The sequence below is a fragment of the Bubalus kerabau genome, chromosome 16 (genome assembly GCF_029407905.1).
Source record: "Bubalus kerabau isolate K-KA32 ecotype Philippines breed swamp buffalo chromosome 16, PCC_UOA_SB_1v2, whole genome shotgun sequence".
Taxonomy (NCBI): Eukaryota; Metazoa; Chordata; class Mammalia; order Artiodactyla; family Bovidae; genus Bubalus; species Bubalus kerabau.
The window spans coordinates 55,569,117-55,593,078 of NC_073639.1; the positions used below are offsets into that span (position 1 = coordinate 55,569,117).

A 23,962-nucleotide genomic window follows, 5' to 3' on the forward strand; every position below is an offset into this window, starting at 1 on the left:
CACCCCCACTCCTTGTCAGAGACCATCCTCCTGCAAGGCTGGAGTCCCTGCAAAGACACCAAGCGTGCGTGCTCAGTCGCTTCCGTCGTGTCCGACTCTGCTACCCCATGGACTGTAGCCCACCAGGCTCCTCTGTCCATGGGATTCTCCAGGCAAGAATACTGGAGTGGGTTGCCATTTCCTTTTCCATGGGATCTTCCCAACCTAGGTATCGAACCCGGGTCTCCTGCATTGCAGGTGAATTCTTTACCCCGAGCCACTAGGGAAGCCCATTGCAAAGACACCAGCACTCTGCTACTCAAAAGAGGACACCATCCTAAGGCTGCTGAATGCCCTCCTCGTTCACAATCTGGGGCCCCAGAGGCCCCTCCAAGGACGCGGACCAGATGGGGAGAAGATGTAACACAGTCAAGACCTGCTTTGAGGCAGCACAGGCCCTTCTCCAGGGATACAGCCGGCTCTGGGGGTCTGTGGGTGTTGAGGGCTGGCATACCGGGTGGCAAAGCATGGGAACATCAAATATTCAGATTGCCGGGACTTTATTTGAAATCACCTCCAGACCAAGTCCCAGCGTGGGGCCTGGGCCTCTGCATTAATTTCCTAGCTCCTAGGTGGAGCTGGTGCACCCTGAAGCTGTCTATGGGGAAAGGGGTGCTAGCATAGGGCTCTGACCCTTCCGAGTGTCTTCCTGTCCCCATGAGCAGCCGGGAGGGACCATGGGCCTGTGAATACCACCCCCTCCCGGGGAATCCAAAGGTCTTGGAAGCACGGAAGAGGGAACCTCTTTGAATTTGCACATTTTATTAAGACAATCAGTCATTCCTTAAGTTATTTCTTTGTTAATCAGAAAGCATCTTTGTGGAGAGACCACGCACAGTCTGTATAGTTATATAAAAATACATCAGTCACCTTGCCTCTCCTGAATGTGAGCTCCAAGTTGCCCTTCTCCCCAGTGAGGGAGCTAAAGCCCCATCTTAGGGGGGAAGCCAGGGGAATGTCAGGGGTAGCCCCCACCTAAGGGTCCAGTCTGAGGGCATCTCTGTGGCCACGTTGGGGGGCTTTTGGGTCACTGGTGCCGAGCAGCCCCAGGTCGTGGCCTGGCCCCCACGTGGCCTGGCTCTTCCCAGGAGCATGGGGGTCTCACGTCTTCCTCCCTGACCTTGCACGTGTGCAGTGAGCCCTACAGCACGGCCATTGCCGAGTCATCACTGTAGGAGGGGAAGGCCTGAGCGAGGGCAGCGGCGCCCCACAGAATCTCTTTAAGCTGACGGCTGGCAGGTGGTGGTGGTCATCTCCAAGAGCTTAGACGCCTCCCCTTGGCACCTGGCTCGAGGGCTCTGATGTTCCCAAGTCCTGGTCCTGAAGGCGTCGGCGGACAGAGGCAGGCTGCCCTGCGGGTGAGGCTCTGGACACGGAGCTGAAAGGCTGCAGTGCAGACGGGCTGGGCCCTCCATCCTCTGCCCTGGGGCATGGGCATCGGGACAGCGTGGGCAGGGCTCCTCCTGGCAGCTCCCCAAACACAGCCCACTCTGGCCCTGGCATCGGCATCCAGCTCCTGGCCCACCATCCGCCAGAGGTTGCCGGGCTATGGCTCTGGGCGTTAAGCTGCATGCATTTGAAAGGCTGGCTTTGGAAACAGCGTCCTCCAGGGCTGCCGGGTTTCTGAATGGCCCCCTTCTTTCCTCCCGTGCGGCCAAGGCTGGGATGCCTCCATCCTGCCGATGCTCGGGGTGTCCCCGCCTCAGGGACAGCCAAGGACACGTGCCTTCTTCTCTCCATTGCTGCCTATCTATCTGCCCCCGCCCCCTGCTCCTCCGAGAGCCAGGCCCAAGCTGCCTTCCCAAATAGGTGCTGATAAAATAGATGTGTTTATTGGGTGAGCCCCAGCGGCCAGGGTAAACACAGCCCGGGGTCCTTCCCAATAGCGGAGTCCATCCTCCGGCCGCCCCAGGGATGGCCCTGGTTCGCCGCCGACGGCACCACCACCCGGGCCGGGCTGTGGGTCAGAGCGGCGTGGGGCCCAGGAGGCCGGGCCCGGGGCGCGGGCACAGCTGCAGCTGCACACTGGCCGTGAACCAGCAGCGGGGCCGGCCCAGGCTGAGGTGCAGGGTGGTGCGGAAGGAGTTGCTGGCGCACTTGGGGAAGATGATGGTGGTGCTGCGGAAGCGCAGGGCGCGGGGGCGCGGCTCCAGGGTCAGCTGGCTGCGGTAGTTGCGCCACGTGCAGTTGGGGGCGGCCACGATCGTCTCGCTGTAGGCCGTGACCGTGGGCACCGGCGCGTAGAAGACCTTGTCCCGGAAGTGCTTCTCCGATGCATACTTGACCTCAGAATTGCAGCTGGTGGAGGGGAGGACAGGGGTGAGCTCAGGGCCGGGCAGTCAGATCACGATCAGAGGGCAAGGTGAACATGGAGCAGCCTGGGCTGTTGCAAAATGTCAAGGTCAAAAGGACAAAGAAGGAACCCTGCCGACTCGGAGAAGACTCAAAAAACGGGCCAACTACATGCCACACGTCCCCCTGGCGGGATCCTGGACTGGGATTAAAAATAGGCTATAAAAGGACATTTGGGGACAATGGGCGGAATTGGACTAGGCAGTGGTCGTGTTTTTAGCTTTAGCTGGTCCGATTTTGGCAAGCGGACCATCATTATGTGAGAGGATGTCCCTGTTCTCAGGAAGGACACCAGCCGGAGTTATTTAGAGGTTCGAGGTCAAGATGTCGTCATCCTCCTCTCAAACAGGTCAGAAAAAATGTTTTGTTTATGTAGAATGAGTGAGAGCGTGTGGCTGTTCAAGCCAACAGGGCAATATGGAAACAACAAGGAATCAGTTCAACCAGGGTCCCCTATACTCTTCCTGCAACTTTCTTTACGTTTGAAATTTTATCAAAATAAGTTCCCCCAGAGTAGCGTCGGCTCCTCCAGATGAGTGAACCCCTTGCGCTGCCCTGGGCTTAGTCGCTCAGTAGTGTCTGACTCTTTGCGACCCCATAGACTGTATAGCCCACCAGGCTCCTCTGTCCATGGGATTCTCCAGGGAAGAATACTGGAGTGGGTTGCCATGCCCTCCTCCAGGGGTGACCCCCTCATGAGTGGCCAGCTGCTCAGCACCCCCCAGCTCTGCTCCCACATCATCACACTGGAAGGTAAAGCTGTGGGGAGCAGGGGCTTCACCTGTCTGTCTCCTTCCCCACCGGATCCCACAGGTGATCCATGGGGGGATGGAAGCAGACTCCCAAGAGCCCAGGCAGCCCGAAACCACCCTGGCAGGGGCCTCTGATAATAAAAACTAAAAAGGATAAGTTTTCGGGCAGAAAATTCTTTAAAGTAGACCCATTTGTCTCCTGGGAACATATCTAGAGCTGGAGGAGCAGGAGGCAGAGGGTCCCACATCCCTGGCCAGGCTAGAGTGATGTGAACAAATCCATCTGAGCGTGCCATGGATATGGGGGCCAGACCCATGGACCTCAGACTGCACCTTCTGGAAGTCTGAGCCCCAGAAGCCCTCTCAGGAGGGCAGATGGCTGGAGAAAAGCACCTGAGGGGGTGGGGTTGTCATTCAGTTGTATCTGGCTCTTTGTGACCCCACGGACTGCAGCACGCCAGGCTTCCCTGTCCTTCACTATCTCCCAGAGTTTGCTCAAGCTCGTGTCCATAGAGTCGGTGATGCCATGCAACCATCTCATCCTGTCGCCCCCTCTCCTGCTCTCAGTCTTTCCCAGCATCCAGGTCTTTGGTCACTTGGTTCAGCAGTGCAGGTGCCACTTGAGATACCCTGTGATGGGAGGGCACCTAATACACTTCCGGGCAATGGCTCCTTGGGGGATAAAGGGGAGAATTTTAAATAACAATCAGCCAGGTTGGAGGTGAAGTCAGTGTGGAAATGGCCAAATGTAGGCCTGGGACGGTGAGATGGAGGGTGCAGACAGTAAAGGCCGCAGAGTCTCTCCAAATCACAGCCATGCCTCCTCGGGGAGCATCACCCAGAAGGGCTGCCTAGGGCAAGGGGAACCTGCAGAGACCCCCAGCCTGGCCCCCCACCCATCCCACCCCCACCCCACCCCTACCCAGCCCAGCAGCCCCACTCACCGGATCTCTGGTGTGGGTTCTGGGTTCACCTCAATGCTCTCCCCAAAGAACACAGGCAGCATCCTGGGCCTCATCTCTCGTGCCGGGGTGCTCGGTGGGTGGGCGGGGGGCTGTGGGGAGAGCCAGGGACGCAGGGTCACATGAGCAGCCCTTCAGCACTACGGCCTCAGCTCCCTGATGGACACAAGAGGAGCTCCCCACACCCTTCCAGTCCTGGCTTTTCTGGAAGGCTGCTTCTGCGGGGTCCATCAGGAAGCCCACCCCAGAGTCCCTCTGTGGAATCCAAGCACTCTGATGCCCACTCACCCACTGGCCTGCCCCCCCTCCCCCCCACCAACCACCTGGTTCTCAGGCATCACTATAAGGGGACGTGGTCATGGCCTCTTTCTACAGTGCCCAGCTCACCTGAGCCCCAAGAGCCAGGCTCAGAGCCCTGCAGAACTGAGAACCCTCTCAAGGAGCCCCTGAGCCCAAGCATCGCGAGCTGCCCCCCGGGGGTGACATGGCAGGACGGAGCTCTGAGATGGGCTGAAAACCACGCTCATCAAGGCAAGAGTTTCCAGCCCTTCTTGGTACATGGCTGTGGGTCCCTCATTCAAATCCTTCGCAAGGTCCTCTTTGACCTCACCTGGATGAGGGATCACAGCAGTGGACACTCTTAGAGCACGAACTGCACCAGGCACTGCTCTGAGGCCCCCATGTATCCATTCATTCACTCATGGGACGGAGCTGTTACTCGTATCCCTGTTGTATAGATGCTAAAACTGAAGCCCAGAGTGGCCAAGTAACTTGCCTGAGGCCACACAGCTAGGAAGGGGCAGAGCTGGTGGTCTAGCTGCAGAGCCTGTGCCCTCACCCACATTCCCCCACTGCCTCTCAATGCCCACAAGACTGGCGCTGTAGCCCCAAGCCCTGACCTGTCAGCCCCATGCTCAGAGCAAGCTTGCCCTCGTGCACAGGATCACAGAGCTTCCTATCCAGGCCCATATTCCGCTAGCTTGGCCATGCCCCAGGCTGCCTCTGTGCCTTGGCTTATGCTGTTCTCGGTACTGGGAACGTCCTTTCCTTTCTCTCTGACTTGGTCTAAGGCGACAACTCAGAAACCAGCTTCCTGTCTTCCCGAACATCCTCTGTGGGGTCCCTGGAGCTCCCACCTGCTGGTCTCCATTGCTGCGACCCCTTTGTGCGTCTGTCACCCCCAGACCACGAGGTCCTTAAGATTCAGGACCAGAGGACTACTCTATCCCCAGTGCCTGGCGCCTTTCAGACCCCGTGCTGTCCAAAGGCAGGACCTCACACGTGCAAAGCAGCACCCTGCTCCCCCACACACTTGTGAGCCCCTGAGCCAGCCCCATGCCTGTCTTTTAATCTGCTTATCTGTCTGTGGATGTGGTCACCAAAGCCACCTCCTCAGCTGATCACAGTGTCCCCAGAACACAGGCCGATGAAGGACCACAGGAAGAAAATACCCAAGACTTAGACAAACAAGGGGTTCCCCACAGGCCCCCAGCAGCTGTCCTCAGGGTGGTCCCATCTCTCCTTTGCTGGGCGTGGCAGGCAGAATAATGTCTCCCAAAATGTGAGGTCCTAATGCCCAGTTCCCGGTAATGTGCAACCTTACAAGGCAAAAAGGTACTTTGTAGGTGTGATTAAGGATCTTGAGATGGGAAGACTGTCATGGAGTATCCAGTGTCCACCCCACCCCCCATCATCACAATGGTCCTTATAAGTGAAAGAGGGAGGGAGCGGGTCAGAGTCAGAAAGATTGAGGCCATTACCCTGCTGTCCTAAGGATGGAGGATGGGACCACCAGCCAAGGAACATGGGCAGCCCCTAGAAAGTGGGAAAGGCAAGGATTCCCCCCTAGAGTGTTTGGAAAGAATGCGTGGGTGTGTGCTCAGTCGCTTCAGTTGTGTCCGACTCTATGCGACCCTATAGACTGTAGCCTGCCAGACTCCTCTGTCCATGGGGATTCTCCAAGCAAGGATACTGGAGTGGGTTGCCATGCCCTCCTCCAGGGAATCTTCCCAACCCAGGGCTCGAATCTGCATCTCTTATGTCTCCTGCACTGGCAGGCAGGTTCTTTACCACTAGCGCCAGCTGGGAAGCCCCCAGAAAGGATGCCTTGCCCAAATCCTTGCTTTCATTAATAGCCTGTGAGACCCATTTTAGACGGCTGCCCTTTGGAGCTGTACAGTATTCTTTACATTTATTTTGATTTTACTTGTTTGTTTTTGACTGTGCTGGGTCTTTCTCAGCACACGTGCTCTTCGCTGTGGCACTCAGTCTTCTCTAGTTGTGGCGCGTGGGCTTGGTTGCCTGGCGGCATGTGGGATCTTAGTTCCCTGACCAAGGATAGAATCCACGTCCCCCACATTGGTAGGCGGATTCTTACCCACTGGACCACCAGGGAAATCCCTGGAGCTGTAAGGTATCGAGTCCGAGTTGTTTTAAGCTACTGTGTGTGTAGCCATTTGTTAGAGCAGCGACAGGGGGCTCATATATCATGTGACCTGGCAAGCAACTCCCCACTCGGGGTTGCAGCCTCCTGGTCCCCAAAGTGGGGTGACAGGAGCACTTGCCTCACAGGCCGTAGTGAGGACTGCAGGATTCAAAGTGTAAATGAGTGGGATTGTGCCTGGCACTGAGCAAGCTCCGTGTAAGTGTGGGCTTGTATTCTGAATGCTTTTCATAAAGGGTCAAGAGGCAGCGGTGGGGGTTCCTCTCCAGAGAGAGGTCAATCCACACCCCCTTTTTAAGCTTGAGACAATCCTGCTCTGACCTGCCAGAAGCAAGCACGCATCATTCAGGAGATTTAAGTTTAAAAATAAAATAGTGATGGGAATTCCCAGGTGGTCCAGTGGTTAAGATTCCACACTCACTGCCGAGGGCCCCAGTTCAATCCCTGGTCGGGGAACTAAGATCCCACAAGCTATGCAGCACAGTCAAAATTTTAAAGAAAGAAAAAAAAAGTGACAAGATTTTGGAACTTCTGGTGTTCTCCATGGCTCTGTGAACTCAGCACTGACCTCAGCTATAAAACTCCATGACTTGATGTTCGTAAAAACCATACTCTCTCCCTGCAAGACTCTCTGAAGTACGAAAGTGAGCATGTTAGTCGCTCAGTCGTTTCTGACTCTCTGCGACCCTGTGGACTGTAGCCTGCCAGGCTCCTCTGTTCATGGGATTCTCCAGGCAAGACTACTAGAGTGGTGAGCCATTCCCTACCTGAAGTATGGCACTCCCCCAAATGTGTGCAGTGGTTTGCTGAGCACCTACTGTGTGCTGAACACCTACTGTGCGCCAGATCCTGTGTGGGTTGGATGAATCACAGTGCCTCCCAGGATTCGTCTTGTGGACACAGAAGAGGAGAGAGGATGATGCAGGCATGCAAGGGGCCGTGGATGCGGGTGCTAAGGTTTTCGGTGGCATCTCTAGGTGGAAGGGTAGAGGGAGGAAGGGGTAGCCTGCTACTGGTTTTCATCACCCACCCCCACCCCACCCCCACCCGACCCCCACGAAAGAACAGTTCCTAAGCTCAGAAGCAGGGAGTAATTCTTTGGGAGGTAATGAAGAACCAGGTACCACCATCCCTCTCAGTTTCACTCAAGCCTCCTGATGAGAGCTGAGTGCATGTTTGGGGCCCTATTCTGGCCAGATTTCACTCCCCGACTGGCTGCCAGCAGAGGGGACTAGGCTGACTTCACATCATTGTCCCAAGGGCCCCGGTGAAAAACAGCTAAAATCCGTCCCACCCGGGAGTGCCATATAAGAGCTGGGGGAAGCTACTGAAAACCCAGACGGAGGCTGGCATCCAGGGACCTGGGCCATAGGACAGCTGAAGGCCACCCTCGCAGGGCTCCAGGGACCCGTGCAGCTCCTAGGTGCCCCACAGCTGCCTGCCTGGCCCCAGAAGCTCGGGGCTCAGTCTTGCAGCTACAGTGGCGGGCCAGGAAGGCAAGCCGCCGACCCTGCAAAAGCAGCTCACCCAATTCCCCACCTCCAGCCCCCGGACACCCCCATGGGAGCCACCAGGGTGAGGGCGGGCTGTGGAAAGGGTTGGGGCACATGGGCCCAAGGGACCACTTCTGTTGCTGCACATGCTCGCCTGGCCCAGGCCACGTGGAGTGAAGAACACTCCCAGGCACCCTGCTCCCCTCACCACTCCCCAACCCCGGGGGCAGCCATAGGCCAGCTTGTTCCCCTAAAGGCCCAGGTGCTTGCTCCACTATGAAGAGGACCCACTGAGAGACACCTGCGCTCAGGGAACCTGCTCACCATGCCTCAGTTTGTCCTTCTGTACAATGGGATCATGCCATTTGTGAAGCCCACAGTCCGGGGTGCCCAGGTGCAGGCTGGCTAGTGTCCTCGGGGCCCCTTGAAGCCCTGGGGGGCAGGGCCAGAGGAAAAGCAGCTGAGTCTCCGGGGCAGAGGAGTGGAGAGGCTGAAGGCTGGATCCTCATCTCCCAGACACCACGCCCTCCACCCTAGGATGGTAACACAGTTGGACCAGCCCTCAAATCCTTCTGGGGACCAGAAGAGCCCCGTTCTGGCCTGGGGAGGGGGCTGGCCTGGCTCCCTGGTCTCCTGGGCAGGCAGGGCATCTGCGTGGGGACCAGGGAGGACTTCAGAGAAAGCAGGACCCAGAGAGCAGTGAGTCGCGGCTGCCCTCTGCCCACCAGGCCCCACCCGCCTCACCCAGTGATTCACGTGTGAGGATCAATACTGGAAGTAAAAATACACGTGGGCGTCTGGAGCGCTCCCTGTCTCTGGCTGCTGTACACAGCACGGCCCACAGGACAGCAATGAAAGATAAGCGCTGCTGGGCTGTGAGACCTCCATGCCGTGTGGTGACAGCCCAGCCTGACTGGGGCTCCCAGCCTGGCTGGCAGGGACAACTAGGGACAGCAGAGGGGCGTTTGTCCCCAGCCTGGGTGACCCACGGTGGTCCCTCACCTGCCACTGCATGGAAGGTGGCTAGAGCCATGTGTGTCCCATGAAACTTTCTGCTCAGTCAGGGGGTATCAAGCCCCCATCAGTGGAGAGTGAGTGGCAGGAGGAAGGGTCCAGGGAGACCCCACACTGGCGTGGGGGCGGGGCATCCTCATCAAAGCCATGGGGAACCTTTGTGAGGGCTGAAATGGACCTTCTCAAGGCTGCTGACCTAACTGGTGGCCATGGTTTCTACTGTGATCAGAATTAAACTGATGATCTTCAGCATGTTTGGGGAGTTGAGACCAAAAGCTCCCATGGTGGGCTAAAGTGGACGTTAGCCTTCACCCATGAGGAAAGCGATTCAAGAAGGGATTATTTATGCCCCAAGAATCCTCATCCTTTTTATGAAAGGCCTTGGGGATTGGTGGTCAATTCTGGGCTGCAGCGGGGGCAGGCAGCTCCCAAAGGCTAGGTGCCCAACATGGAACAACAGAGGAGGTGAGCGGGGCCAGGCTGGGGGGCCAAGGGGACCCCAAATGGTCCAGGGGCTGACACTCAGAGAGTGAACCTGAGCAAAGCCATAGACCACAGGTCGGAGGCGGGGCTGAAGGACAGGCCTGCTCCCCAAGACAAGTGACCAGAGAGGCCCAAGCCACAGAAGGGTGCTGGGTTGGCTTGTGACCCCCACAAAGGTATATGTGTGTGTGTGTGAGTCACTCAGTCCTGTCCGACTCTCAGCGACCCCATGGACTGTATGTAGCCCACCAGGCTCCTCTGTCCATGGAATTCTCCAGGCAAGAATATTGGAGTGGGTTGCCATTCCCTTCTCGAGAAGATCTTCCCAACCCAGGAATTGAACCCTGGTCTCCTGCATTGCAGGCAGATTGTTTATCTGAGCCACCAGGGAAGCCCCCACAAAAGTATGTTCACATCTTACTTGCTGGGACCTGGGGGTGTGACCCTCCTTGGAAATAGGGTCTTTAAGTAAGGAAGATCAAGTTAAGATGAGGTCCCACTGGGTGGGGGTGGGGCCTGATTCAATACGGCTGGGGTCCTTATAAAAAGAGGGAGCTTTGGACACGGGATATACAGAGGGAAGAAGGTCACATGGGGATGGGGGCGTGTGTCTACAAGCCGAGGCACACCGAGGCTGGCGGGCACCACCAGAAGCTGGGACAGGCACCCGAATGGGTTCTTCCCTAGAACCTCTGGAGGGATGGTGGACCTGCTGACACCTGGGTCTCAGACTTGTGGCCTCTTTGTACTAATATCCCTCCCCCGACAGGGAGGCCAGGAGTCCCAAGGGCGAAAAGGACAGACCCATCTCCGGGTGCCCCTCCGCCGGGTGCCACTTTCCCAGGATGGTGGCTCCTGATCGCTCCCTCACCCCAGAGCACCTAGCAGGGCGAGGGCCTATTTGTCTTCTTTTCACACTAAGGCTCCAGGTGGAGCTTCTCAGACAGGTGAGCCTTTCACAGAGAAGCAGGGCTGTCAGAGAGGTCGCTGGGTTTCCGCTGGAGGCCGCTGTGTCCAGGATTAAGCAGATGGGGGCTGAAAGGAGCAGCCAGGGTTTCTGGCTCCTCACAGCCTTTCTTCCTTCACACAGGCTCCTCCCTCCATGGCCTGACACACCTGGTTCTCTTCCCCGACCCTGCTCAGGCAACTGTGCTGGTCAGGGACACACCTGTGGGCCTGCTAGGGGGCCAGGAGGCTGACCTTGTCTTCACAGTCTGCCATACACCTAACCTTCCATTTTTCTCTTCATTTGTCCATCCACTTGTCTGTTCGTCCCATTCATCCATCTATCCATCCACCCATCCATCCGCATGTCCATCCATCCATCTATTATCCACTGTCCATTTATCCACGCATCTGTCCATTTATCCATTCATCCATCCATTTGTCCATCCAGCCTTCTCTCCACATATGCATTCATCTGCCCATCCTCCCATCTGTCCATCCATCCATCCATTCATTTGTCCATACATCCTTCCCAATCCTGGGCCCTAACTGCCTAAATTCCTAACTTCCTTCCCTCTCTGCCTTCATCCTTGGTTTCATTAACACAGGCCAGAAACAGAGAAATGAGAAAATCCAAGCGTCCTGGGGTGGAGGACTCTGGGGGACACAGCCAAGATCCTAAGAGGTGGCTGTGACCAAGATTTCCAAGAGCTGGGCAGCAGCCCCAGGAAATTTTCAAGGATGGGGCAAAGACAGCCCACTCCCCATCACTAATTCTACCTGGATCTGGCCCCAAGGGGTGCCCTCAGAATCCAGGTCCAGGAAACCAGAACCTCATCCTTCGGGAAATTCTCCAGCGGGCCACTCAGGCATACACTCGATGTATAAACAGACCCCTGGAGATGAGATGGGGGTGATGGGACCCAGAACACTGGCTGCTGGAGAATCCACATCCATATCTGAGGGGCAACAGCTCAGACCACCACCTCTGGTCACAGGGGGGTGAGCCCTTCATCTGCCACAGGTGGTAAGCTCTCATCTCCCCCACCCCATGGTGGCGGTCCCCTCCAGTGGGCACCCAGAGATCATGACTTGAGATCCCAATGCCATCTGCACTCCCCCTAAGGGCGGTAAAGAGGGACAGGGCTAGTTGCCCGAACTGTCCAGGTTAACTTGGAGGGGTGGGTGCCTGCCACACACACTCACTCAGCCCTCCTGGCAACATAAGCCTCTCCCCAACGATGCCCCCAAAGTCCCCCAGCTCCTTCCAGGCAGGACAGGTAGCTGGGGAGGAAGTACACGGGAGCTGGCGGTCCAGGGCCTGGGAGCTTGAAGGTGGTACAGACGACTTCTGTCCTGTTTCTGGCTGTATCCCTCAGCGGGCCTGGCTTAAATATTCGAAGGATGAATGCAGCTGACAGGCAGAGCCTGGCTGGCCCGGCAGGCGGCCTTGACTGGCCTGGTGTCCTGCAGCTGAGCAGGGCCCCACAGCATGGAGATAAGACCTCCTTCCACCCTCCACAGAGCCGTTCCACACGGGCTCCTCTCAGTCAAGTCTCTGATTTGGGTTTCTAAATTTGGGGGAGTCTGGGAACTCATGAGGCTCTCAAAAAATGAAAATAAAACAGCCACAAGTCCCTTTTTAAAAGACCAAATGGAATTTTACTTTCTGGCCTCAGCTGGGTGTACAAGTCCCTGTAATGGCCTTGGCTGGCCTCACTGCAGCAACTCCACCATGCCTGCTTGCTCCTGCCTCAGGGCCTTTGCACTGGCCATTCCCTTGGACTGACACATGTTTCAGGCCTATGACCATGAGGGCCACTCTCATTTTTCTGGTTTCCATTAACTGTCACTTTCCTGACCACCCTGTCCACTCGCACCCAGCTCTTTAAGGGCACTTAACAGTCGGTCTAGCGTTGTATCACGTATTTAAGTTGGTGACTGTCTCTCCCACTAGAATGCCAGTTTCATGGCGGCAGGGACCACCTTTGAACATCTTGTTCACCACTGTGTCACCCACGAGCCCCAAAACTGCATGACATACAGTAGGTGCTCAGTAAGCATTGGTGGAATGATTCCCAGATCTTCCTTTGGCTTGAGAATTACTAGAAACATTACCACCCTTGCTTCAAAAAGTGGGCAAGAAAAAAGAAAAAACCTATGGTCAAGATAGGGTGGGGGTTGGGGGTTCACTCACACCCAGCCTGGTCCCCAGCACCTTTTAGGTCTTGGGGGGCAGTGTTGCAGCCAGCCAGTTACCCTACATCCATGGAGTACTGTCCAGATGGTAAGTTTAACTTATTTACAAAAAAGTAGGGGGAGAGGGGACCTCTTTGTAGAGGGTGAGCAAATTTAACATGCACGTCCAGCATAATAAATACGGTGACAAGCCTGTGAGGACCTCAGTGACCTGGGGGTGGGGACAGAACTGCAGCTCACCCCACCCCCGTCCACCCGCTGGGGCGTGTGTCACCAATGTTGACCGGGAGGGCAGTGCCAGGAACAGGGTGTCAGAACAGAGGTGTCTACCCCAGGCTGAACCCTAGGCCCACACGGGGTGCCAAAGCAAACCCAGCCCTGCGTGCAGCCAGCCTCTTCCTGGGCATTTGAAACCATCAGCTCCAAAACGCAGGAGAACTTTCTGTCCATTTGTGCAAGATTGGCAGCTGGTATTTTTGCCTACATCTGCTCCCGGGAAGCATTCTCAGTGCATGTGTGTGTGCGTGCTAAGTCACTTCGGTCGTGTCCGACTCTTTGTGACCCTGTGGACTGTAGCCCACCAGGCTCCTCTGTCCCTGGGATTCTCCAGGCAAGTATACCAGAGCGGGTTGCCATTTCCTCCTCCAAGGGATCTTCCCAGCCCAGGGATCAAACCCACATCTCTTATGTCTCCTGTATTGGCAGGTGGGTTCTTTACCACTGGCGCCATCTAGGAAGCCCCCCAATCAACTCTACTCCAATAAAAAATTAAACAAAAAATAAAGTATGTTTAAAAAAATTTTTTTAATAAAATTTTAAAACCCACGCAGATAGTTAATTAGCCACACAATGAAAAGTATGATAATGCAAGGTTTAAGCGTAGATACTCTGAAGCCCAATTTCCTGGGTTCTAATCCAGCAAAGTCACTGACCTCTCTGTGCCTCAGTCTCCCCCTCTGGAAAATGGATCTAACAAGAGCACCTACATACTTCATAGGGATATCATGAAAATGAAATGAGTTGGCAGAAGTAAAGAGCTTTAGGACAGTTCTTAGCTCACGGGAAGGCTGTCTAAATGCAGATATCATTACCTGTGCACACAAACCCCCAGGTCTTGCCCTCAAGCCAAATTAAAAAGATTAGAGACACAGCTCAGTTCCATATCTGGCATCTAGTTAGCAAGAGGGAAAAATAAAATCAACCAGGACAGCCAAGACAAGTAAGCCGGGTGCTCTGTTCCTGTGGCTGCCCCTGGCTGGCAGGAAAAGCATCCAGAAAACCTTCTACAAGGCAAATTCTGGGTGACCCAAAGAGTAAAGGGGAAGCCTGGTTCTCCGCCCCTATCCTCCAAGCCCCACTGTGTGGGACACCAGAGGAACTGAGTCCCATCGCGAGCAGCCCAAATAACCCCCATTCAACAGTGCCAAGTCTGAGACACTTGTGCAGGAAAGTTGGCGCGTTTGGATAACAGGATCAGTTTTACTGCCAACAGCCGGGGTCACACCTATCGATCCCTGGAAGTCCGGAACGCCTCTCCCACCCCCTCACCCACAAAGAGAGAGCAAAGTTCAAATTCAACACGTAATTTCGGTCTAAGACAGGGGTTTCCCAAACTTTGCTGCACTGGGATCGCCTGGGGAGGTTTTAAAAATCCTGATGTCCAGTTTGCAGCGTCTAATAAATCAAATGAGAATGTCTGGAAGTACAAGGTGGGTATGGGAATTTTTTTTTTTTAATCTCCCAGAGATTCCCATGCGCTCTTAAGTTTGGGACCCACCGGAGCAGAGAACAAGGGAGACACCAGTGACATTCCTGTCTGTAGGCAGGAGGCGGGATAACCATTCCTTTCGGTTCTGGGGAGATTTTCCAATGAGCAGGATGCATTTACTGCCTTGTGAGGGACCAAGCACTGCCGGGGGCCCCAGGAAAGTGGTGCCAGGCTGGAGTCCTGCTAGTACACCCGTTAAAGCGTGCAGAGAGCTGCAAGAATGGGGAGATGCCACTGGGCCTGGGAGCAGCCTCCGGATCTCAGTTTATCATTCCTCAAATCAGAAAGCACCCGATCCCGCCCGCTTGGCTCCCGCCTGCCGGGGAAGGGGTGGGGTGGGGGGAACCCAGTCTCAGCCCAGCCACCAAGCGGGCAGACCCCGGCAATCCACCTGAAGGTCCCATCGCCTCTGGCAAGAGGTAAAACTCTTGCGCCTCCGGACCTGGGGTTCCAGCCTTCCCCAGGCACCGCCTCAACTCCACGTCAACATCCCTCAAAATCCCGAGGAGGAAGGGTTCCTGTCTGGGTTTGGTTAAAAAAAAAAAAAAAGGCTTTCACGTTGGCAGCACAAGGGGAAGAGTAAACAGGGAACCTGGGTCCATTGCTGCAGCCTGGGGTTCCAGCTCACCTCTGGGAAGACAACCTCTTAGAGAATTTCAGATGGTCCTCACCCTCTGTTCTTTTACTGCTGACAGTAAGACTCCCTAGAGAGGTCGGCAGCCAGGGAGAGGTCTGCAGGGACCAGGCTGGCCCACCCCCACCTAGGCGCCTCGATCCCCACCTGGGGAGCATGGCTGTCACTTGGGACACCTTCTTGGCTGGGGGGATGCCGGGATGAACCCAGGCCCGGCTCCTGAAGTACCCCGTCTCCTTGGGGGGTGAGGGGGGCGGGCACTGACCCCCTTTCTGCCCGAAGGTGCGTGCTTACCGCTCTGGCCTCGCCGGGTCCGGGGGCCTCGGAAGAGGCGCCGGCGCCCCCAGCGCGGGCGTCGAGGATGCCAGGCGCCAACGAGTAGAAGGGCGGGCTGGGGCTGGGGCTGGGGGGTAGCCCAGAGTCGGGGCTGTCCAGCACGCCCTCCCGGCTCTTCTCCTTGAGGCTCTCCTCCATGCCCTGCAGATGCAGGTGGCCCACCATGTCTGGGGGGCGCGGGGCGCAGGCCCCCGGCTCCTCGGGGGGCTCCTCCACCGCGCTCCGGGGCCCGGGGCGGGCGGGCGGCGGCGGCGGGGCGAGGGCTGCGCGCGCCCGGGACCTGCAGGCAGAGCCTAGAGGCGGCGCGTCAGGCCCCGGGGCTCCCAGAGCCCCCGGGTTCCCCGACCGGCCGGGCCGTGCGCGCCGCGTCCAGGAGGGGCCGGCGGTCGGGCGCCCGGCTCTGCGCTCTCGGGGCGGCCGCCGCGGCGCTGCCACGCCGGGCCTGCCGCCCGCCCGCCGCCGCTGGCCGCGCTCCAGCCACGCCGGGCCCGGCCTCGTCTCTGCGCTCCACCGCCCGCGGCCCGGCCCAGCCCGAGGCACACGCCGCCGCGAGGCCCTCTCCGCACCTTCCCGGCCGCGCCTCCTTTTCTAGGCGCCTCCTCCTCCCTCCTCTCTCCTCCTCCCGGCCCACCCCGCCTCCGGCCTCCTCCGCGGTGGGCAACCGCCCCGGCCGGCGCCTCCACCAGCCCGCGCCCGGGGGACAGCACAGCTCGACGTTATGTGTGTTTTAGTCGCTCAGTCGCGTCTGACTTTTTGCGACCCCGTGGACTATAGCCAGCCAGGCTCCTCTGTCCATGGGGATTCTCCAGGCAAGGATACTGGAGTGGGTTGCCACCCCAGCTCCAGCAGATCTTCCCAACCCGGGGATTGAACCCGGGTCTGCTGCATTGCAGGTAGATTCTTTACCATCTGAGCCACCTGAGAAGCCCTACAAGCCTCCGGAATAAACACCCCAGTGGCAGCACTAGGGGGTGATTCGTGGGGTCCTCAAGCCTCTTAAGCAACAGCTGTAGTAGTAGTCGTGTCTGATGTGACCATTCGAGGCTTCCTCCCGCTCACTAAAGCCCCAATAAAAGAATCTTCAGAGATTTCTGTTTTAGAAAGTCTGTAACTTACAACGGAAGGGACGAAAACAAGATGCTTAAACGCTCACCAGGCTTCAAGACCTGTTCCTTGGCTCCTCTCTTTCCAACGCGACTGTCCACCCCTCTGTTGACCTTCTAAGATAGGAACCAGTAGCCAGGGGTACTTTCGTCTGCATTATCGATCATCCGAGGCCAACGCACTGGGCCTTTGCGGGTGGACAGCACTAAGTGAAAATGCGGCTGCGGGAGGTGACCGTGAGATTAGAAATATGTCCTGAATCCTCCAGCATTTTGCTGGGTGCCTAGTTTCTTCCTGGGCTTCCCTGGTGGCTCAGAGGTCAAAGCGTCTGCCTGCAATGCGGAAGACCTGGGTTTGATCCCTGGGTTGGGAAGATCTCCTGGAGAAGGAAATGGCTACCCACTCCAGTGTTCTTGCCTGGAGAATCCCATGGACAGAGGAGCCTACTGGGCTACAGTCCATGGGATCGCAAAGAGTCGGACACAACTGAGCGACTTCACTTTCACTTTAGTTTCTTCCAAGCAGGTTCTTGCTCACTGACAAAGGTCTCACCCGTCTTTCCCCTGTTTTCCTTCCTTGGAAGGGAAAAGGCACTTGCTTTTCTTTCTTCAGGTGACTGACAAAGGGGTCCTTACATTTCCAGCTCCCACCCACCCATCTACCCACACAGACACTTCCACACCATCCCCAGATGAGCCAGCCTTCCATTCTGAAAGTGGGGACTTCAGATGACTGATAAAAGGGATCCTTACCTTTTCAGCTCCCACCCACTCAGCCACTCCACAACACCTCCATGTGATCCAACCTTCCATTCTGAAAGCAGGGAACCCAGGGGTACCTTCAGGTTGCTTTGAAAGAACCAAAGGACTGTGGGAGAGGCTCATATTCTAGCTAAGGGAACAGAATTGGCAGGGAAGGTGTGAGAGTGTGGACAGATACACTGGTTTAGTTTCTCTTTGGTTGGTGTCTGCTCTTCAGACAGCCCTAGACTGAAGGCACCACCTTCAAGCATGTTCATCCCATGAGGATTAATCAAGCCCCCACTGTGTCTCCAGCCCTGGCTCAACCTCAGAACTACCCACAAGCAAGGTAGCCCAGCTCTGGGGTGCCCAGTCTGATGAGTGGGGGAAGCAACACTGTGAGGTTCAGGGAGGAAATTAACAAGGAACTGCCAGCAAGAACCATCAGTGGGACAGTTTCTTGCTGGGGTGCTGATGGAAGTTGACTCTGAGAAGGTGATATTTTAAGATGAGTCCTGAATAACCACACATGAGCTGGAGGAAGAGAATCAGCCTTCCAGGTGGGGGACACCAAGGACAAAGGTGCTATCAATAGTGAGAATGAGGTTCATTCCAGGAAGTCACAGAAGGGCAGGGTAGCTTCGAGTGTGTGTGTGTGGTGGGGTGGGGGGTGGTGCATAGAGCGACACGTTATCATGAATTTACAGCCCATTTCCATATCAACCAGGAAGATCATGGGCAGTCTGCTGCCCAAACAGAACTTTGAATATCTGGAGCATTCTGGAGAAAAGAAAAACAGAACTGACTGTTTGCTTCAATTCTTAGACAAGATAGGCATTCCTCAGCCTTGGGCTCCTTGACCAGAAAAACATGGGTGACTTATCATTCACAGGACAAAAGTGGGGGACTGCGCCTTCCAGAACATGAACACATTAAGATGCTCTTTCCTTTTCTATTTTTTTGGCCGCGCCACAAGGCATGTGGGATCTCAGTTCCCCAACCAGAGATCGAACCCACGTCCCTTACAGAGGACACTCATAATCTTAACCACTGGACTGCCAGGGAAGTCCCAAGATGAACTTTCCCCAAATGCTCACCCACTCGAGTCCACAGAAGAGAGCTTGCATCCTTGCTGGGCTGCCCTGGAGAAAAATCTTTGACAAGAACTGACTGCTTCTTATCCCAGGCAGCAACATCCACCGAGGGCAGGTGGGGGCCTGGGGGCGGTGTTGGGGGGCAGACTTGAAGAGTTATCTTGACTGTATTTAAAGTGTTGCTCTGTTGCTCACCTGGAATTTTTTGTATTAAGTTTGACCTCTAAAACATTGCAATAAAATAGTATTTGTCATGATTTCTGAGTTTGGGACATTTTCTTTTTTTTTTTTTGGCCATGTACTTATTCAGGATGTTAGTTCCCCGACCAGGGATCGAACACATACACCCTGCATTGGAAGCTCAGAATCTTAACCATTGGGCCACCAGGGAAGTTCCTGGGACATTTCCTTAAATTTTGTTCTCTAGGCGAGTGCCCCACTCTCCTCTCCCTAATCCTGGCTCTCTTGTGCCATTCAGGCTTATTAGAGGTGCCTTCACAACTGTGCCCACTTGGGTTCTGGAAGTTTCCTTGCACCCACACACAACTTCCCGTGAAATGGAGTAACACTGAGGATGTGTATACACCCAGCAGCAGGAAAAACATGACCGCACTACAAACACCCAGTAAGCAGCCCACACAAACGACCCTGGTGACCATGACCTCTGACCTATTCGAGTCCACTGCTACAGGCTGAGGGCTGTCCATCCACTGAAAGCCCGTACTGTAAAAAGCTTCTGTCTCTCACTGTGCCAGATGGTCTGCAAATGTCAAAGAGAGGGGAAAAGGCCGAAATTTCCATAAGTTAGCTTGAGCCAGGGGCTAGCAGTGGGTGGCTGGCTGGCTGTCTTGGCTGGTCTCTGGAGGAAAGGGGGCTGGAATCTCAGTCACTGGAGGCCAGAAGAGCAAGAAGAGGGATCGTTCCAGATCGGAGAAAATTCTCTGGGCCAGGTGGTGTGGGTGGAAGCCGAGTTCGAGTTTGCAGGGACGCCTATGTGGGTCTAAGGGATTTGGACTTTATCTGCCTGAGGATGCAGAACATGTAGATTTTAAGAATGATATGGGATGTCCCTGGTGGTCCAGGGGCTGAGACTCTGAGCTCCCAATGCAGGGAGCCTGGGTTCGATCCCTGGTCAGGGAACTGGATCCCACACACCACCGCTAAAGACCCTGCGTGTCACAATGAAAGTCAACGATCCTGCGCACCCAACTGAGACCTGGTGCAGCCAAAGAAGAAATAAAAAAGAATGAGCTGATGCAGATTGCTTCTGAAGTTGGAGTAAAGAGGGGAGAGTGGAGACAGAGAAAAATTGGGTAAAGTTGATATTTAACAGAAAAGAAATATTACGGTACCCCGACAAGGGATCCAGAAGTGTGTATCCAATACTGGAGAGACAGAGACCCAGGTACCACACACTTCCAGGAAGGAATAGGTTCGTTCAGCAGCTCAGGCAATCACCTACTTTTAAGAAAGGTGACCTAAGGTGGTCCCAAGTTCCATGGGGCTCACCCAGCACTCCGGCCTCAGGGAGACTTCCCTGGAGCTGCTCTGTAAGGGAGAGAAGTTCAATGCTGGGAGAGGGAAAGGCCAGCGGATGAAGGGGAAGGGCACAGAGGAGAAAAGGCTTTTTCATGGAGAGCCATGAGCCACTTGTTCCAAGCAGCAGTGAGCAACATTCATGAAGTGGGGCTGGGCCTTCTGACAAAGGTCCCTGCACACATGCCGTCTCACCCTGGAGCCACGCAAACTACCCTCACACTCCAGATTTGCATGCATTCCTTCCAATTTAAAAGAGAGCAGCTCAATCCGTGGAGGCTCAGAGCGGGTAAATGATTTGCCTGAGGCCACACAGCTGTGAAGATGAAAGCAGAGAGAGGCCTTAAGGATGGATATGGGGAAAGTTGTCAGTGGGTGCCATTGTACTGTGAAATGGGTGAGGCAAGACTGAGGTCTCAGTGCCTGGCAACGAGGCATTCCCCTGACCTGCACAGAAAACACCAAAGCAAGCAGCCCATCTGGGGAGCATGTTGAAGACCCCAAAGGCCCAGGGACTGGAAAGCCAAGATTTTGCTCATGTGACATAGTGATTGTTCACAGGTCACCTCCTGGCTTGCCAACTGCCCTGGAAGTTCCTCGAGGACAGGGTTTGGCACTCCTGTTTCCTGGTGGGCTGTGCACACCATACACAGCAAGTCTGAGTAATTGTACTTAACCTGAAGGGCTCAAGTCACTCACAAAGCAGTCCCCGGGGAGGCAGTGGCCAGTTCATTTGATCAAATTTGTATAGTTCCCCGGGGTTTCCCGGGTGGCTCAAATGGTAAAGAATCCACCTGCAATGCAGGAGACCCGGGTTGGATCCCTGGGTTGGGCAGATCCCCTGGAGAAGGGAATGGCAATCCACTCCAGCATTCTTGCCTGGAGAATTCCATGGACAGAGGACCCTGGTGGGCTACAGTCAGTGGGTCACAAAGAGTCGGACAGGACTGAGTGACTAAACACACACACACACACGCAGTTCCCCATAGACCCTCAGTGGCTGACATCATGTTCTGGGAAGACTGGCAGAATATGGAGAATTATATCACCTTTAGAGGCGAGAAAACGGAGGCACAGAGAGTAAGTGTTTTGCCTAAAGTCACACAGCAGAGACCATTCTTCAGATCCTCATCTGGGATCCATCTTGGTTATTATTCAGGGGTCTGTCTACAATAAGGAGCTGTCCCTTTGCAGGGGTCGAAGTCAAAACCCACCCAGAAGTGCCCTTCTTCCTCCAACGAGAATTTGGTTCCCACAGGCAGATCGGAGCTTGTCTACTTTTATTTCATGAGCTTCCTTCAAAGTCTAGATGAGGGGTTCTTGCTGGCAGGAATGGGGTGCACCCCTGGGTGGGGCAATAGGGCCCATGAGCACAGGTTCTCCTCACCACGGGGTGTGGTCACAGCCGTAATACTACACCCACCCCCCCAACTTCCAGGAGCGCTCCCACCGGAAGGAAAGGGGTCTTCTTGCTGTCGGCATGCTTGGCTGCCCGGGTTGGAATCCCAGTCCTGTGTGATTTGGGTAATTTGCATGTCCTCTCTGTGCCTAAGTGTCCCCACCCATAAAGTGGGGATGTTAATACAGGAATTAAATGAGGATTAAATTCACTGGGATTAAGTATAAGCCTAACAAGAGTCAGCTTCCAGGCCTGCCAGTGCCAGGCTGAGCCCTCGGCACAGCGCCAGCGAAAATTCTCCAGGCTTGGCCCTTCCCTGCTCTTAATCACAGCACCTCATTTCCTCTGTAGTTAAAGTGAGCAAAGTAATTAACATATTAAATATATGGGTGTATATGTATAATCAGTATATCAACATACAATCAATATTGAACACCTGTGTATATGTATATAAGCACAGGTACACGTGCACACATATATATTAATACATGCATGCTCAGTCACTAAGTTGTGTCTGACTCTTTGCAACCCCATGGACTGTAACCCACCAGGATCCTCTGTCTGTGGAACTTTCCAGGCAAGAATACTGGAGTGGGTTGCCATTTCCTCCTCCAGGGCATCTCCCCAATCCAGGGATCAAACCCACATCTCTGGCATCTCTGCACTGGCAGGCAGATTCTTTACCAAAAAAGAAAAAAAATGTGTGTGTATATATATATATGTGTATATATATATATTTATTTATTTATTTATATTTATACTTAAGAGAAGGAGGTGAAATGTGAACTAAATCCTTATCTTTTATGTGCAGAGTGCATAGATATTATCTATCTGTAGGGAATCCAGGAAACAACAGTAATCAAACATTATTTGGTGTTAGAAGGTAGCCACCAGGACTCTAAGTGGAGTTTGAAGAGGCAGAGGGGGACTTCCCTGGCGGTCCAGTTAAGACTCCAAGCTCCCAATGCAAGGGACTCAGGTTCGATCCCTGGTTGGGGAACTAAGATTCCACATGCCAGGCAGCCAAAAGATAAACAACAACAAAAAAAATTAAAAATAAACAAAAAAAGCAAAGAGGCAGAGGGCAGAGAAGTTGAGAAACAGTTGCTTTGTTATCATAAGCTCTAGACAACTCCCAATAGATTTTTTTTGAAGTATAGTTGATTTACAATGTTGTGTTAATTTCTGCTGATTCAGTGATACATACATACACACACACACACACACACACACTTTTTTTTCCTATTCCTTTCCATTCTGGCCTGTCACAGGGTATTGGATAGAGACCCCTGTGCTCTACAGTGGGACCTTGTTTATCCATCCTCTGTATACTAGTCCACATCTGCTCAGCTCAGACTCCCGAGCCACCTGCCCCACCCCTGTCCACCTTGACAACTGCCAGTCTATTCTGTGTCTATGAGTCTGTTTCTCCCATTCGATTTGTCCCCAAGGGCATGGGATCCAATGGAGCTGGCTCTCAGTGAGAGGCCCAGGGCTGAATGTGCAATGACAATGACGTCTGGGCCACAGCCTGGCCCAGCCCGGCCAGCAGAGCCTTGTCCTCCCCTGTTGGCCATCTGGCCTGAGAGGCTTTTCCATGGCCCCCTTGCTCGGTGCCCAGCTCGGGCCACAGGTGTCCCTGCCGGGACATAGCTCCACCAGTGACTCACTTCTTCATTTTTAGCGCATCCTGTGAGCCTGGGGCTGTGTCGGCCAGCAGCTGTCTGTCTGGGGGTCAGGGACTGTGCACAGAGGGCAGGGACCAGTGTCCGTGCCAGGCCCAGCTCTTGACAACCGGCCCTGCAAGGGATGTGGGGACAAAATGCAGCCAGAGCGTATCTGGACCCGGGATTGCATCCTTTTCTGCTCAGTGCCTCAAGCAAGAGGATTAAAACTGCTCTAAGGGTCTGTGGCTTGCAATTCCTGCTGCTCTTTGCTTCTCTCCTTCTAGAAGCTCTCGCCTGTCTCCTTCTAGCTGACTGCATCACTGCACACTCGAGTGCAGAGGCGCACACAGCTGAAAGGGTTTTCGCGGCTGTTAACTTACTGGTTCACACCTTCGGGCTTTAAGGAGCTTTTTAGCTGAAAAGGCCTTTTCTGCCAGCTTCTCCCAGGCTTGAGTAAACAAAAAACTATTTATGTCTTCAGAGCACTTCATTAAGGCAGGGCAGGGATAAGATCGGTGACAGGGTGTAGTAAAAACGCAGTCTTTTAAGTCGGGAGAAGGCGGGCGGCCCCAGGCCAGCTGCGCGTTCTTGGGGAAGCCAGGTCCCCGACCAATTTTTGTTTTGTAAAGCTGAAAGAATAATATCACGAAAGCCCAAATATCCTTCTCCACCATTTCTCAACCGTTAATGCAATGATATTACAGAATCTCGATCTCATCTCAAAACTCCCCCCATTGGACTTCCCTGGTGGTGCAGTGGATAGGAATCCCCCTGCCAATTCAGGGGACCCATGTTCCATCCCTGGTCCTTCGATCCATGTGCTGCAGGGCAACTAAGCCCATGCGCCACAACTACTGAGCCCGAGCACTGAGAGCCTGTGCTCCCCAACAAGAGACGCCGCTACAGTGAGAAGCCTGTGCACCACAACAAGAGAGCAGCCCCTGCTCGCTGCAACTAGAGAGCCCACATGCAGCAACAAAGACCTAGTACAGCCAAAATTTT

At 54.7% G+C, this 23,962-nt stretch overlaps 1 protein-coding gene across 1 annotated transcript; it reads right to left on the reverse strand.

Moving 5' to 3' along the window:
- Positions 1 to 698: 698 nt before the first annotated feature.
- Positions 699 to 15,964, reverse strand: RFLNA (refilin A). The gene is made up of 3 exons (XM_055550470.1): positions 15,379 to 15,964; positions 4,088 to 4,197; positions 699 to 2,337 (listed from the first exon to the last, which is right to left on the reverse strand). The coding sequence occupies exons 1-3, from the start codon at positions 15,583 to 15,585 to the stop codon at positions 2,004 to 2,006; spliced, it is 651 nt and encodes a 216-aa protein (XP_055406445.1). The 5' UTR covers positions 15,586 to 15,964; the 3' UTR covers positions 699 to 2,003.
- Between the last annotated feature and the right edge of the window lie 7,998 nt (positions 15,965 to 23,962).

Excerpts from the sequence above, each read along its gene's own strand:
- RFLNA (XM_055550470.1), bottom strand. The coding sequence starts at position 15,585 with ATGGTGGGCCACCTGCATCTGCAGGGCATGGAGGAGAGCCTCAAGGAG. Across the intron at positions 4,198-15,378 it reads GACCCGGCGAGGCCAGAGCG|CCCCCCGCCCACCCACCGAG; the intron begins GTAAGCACGCAC and ends CTCTCCCCACAG. Across the intron at positions 2,338-4,087 it reads GAACCCACACCAGAGATCCG|CTGCAATTCTGAGGTCAAGT; the intron begins GTGAGTGGGGCT and ends CCCCTCCACCAG.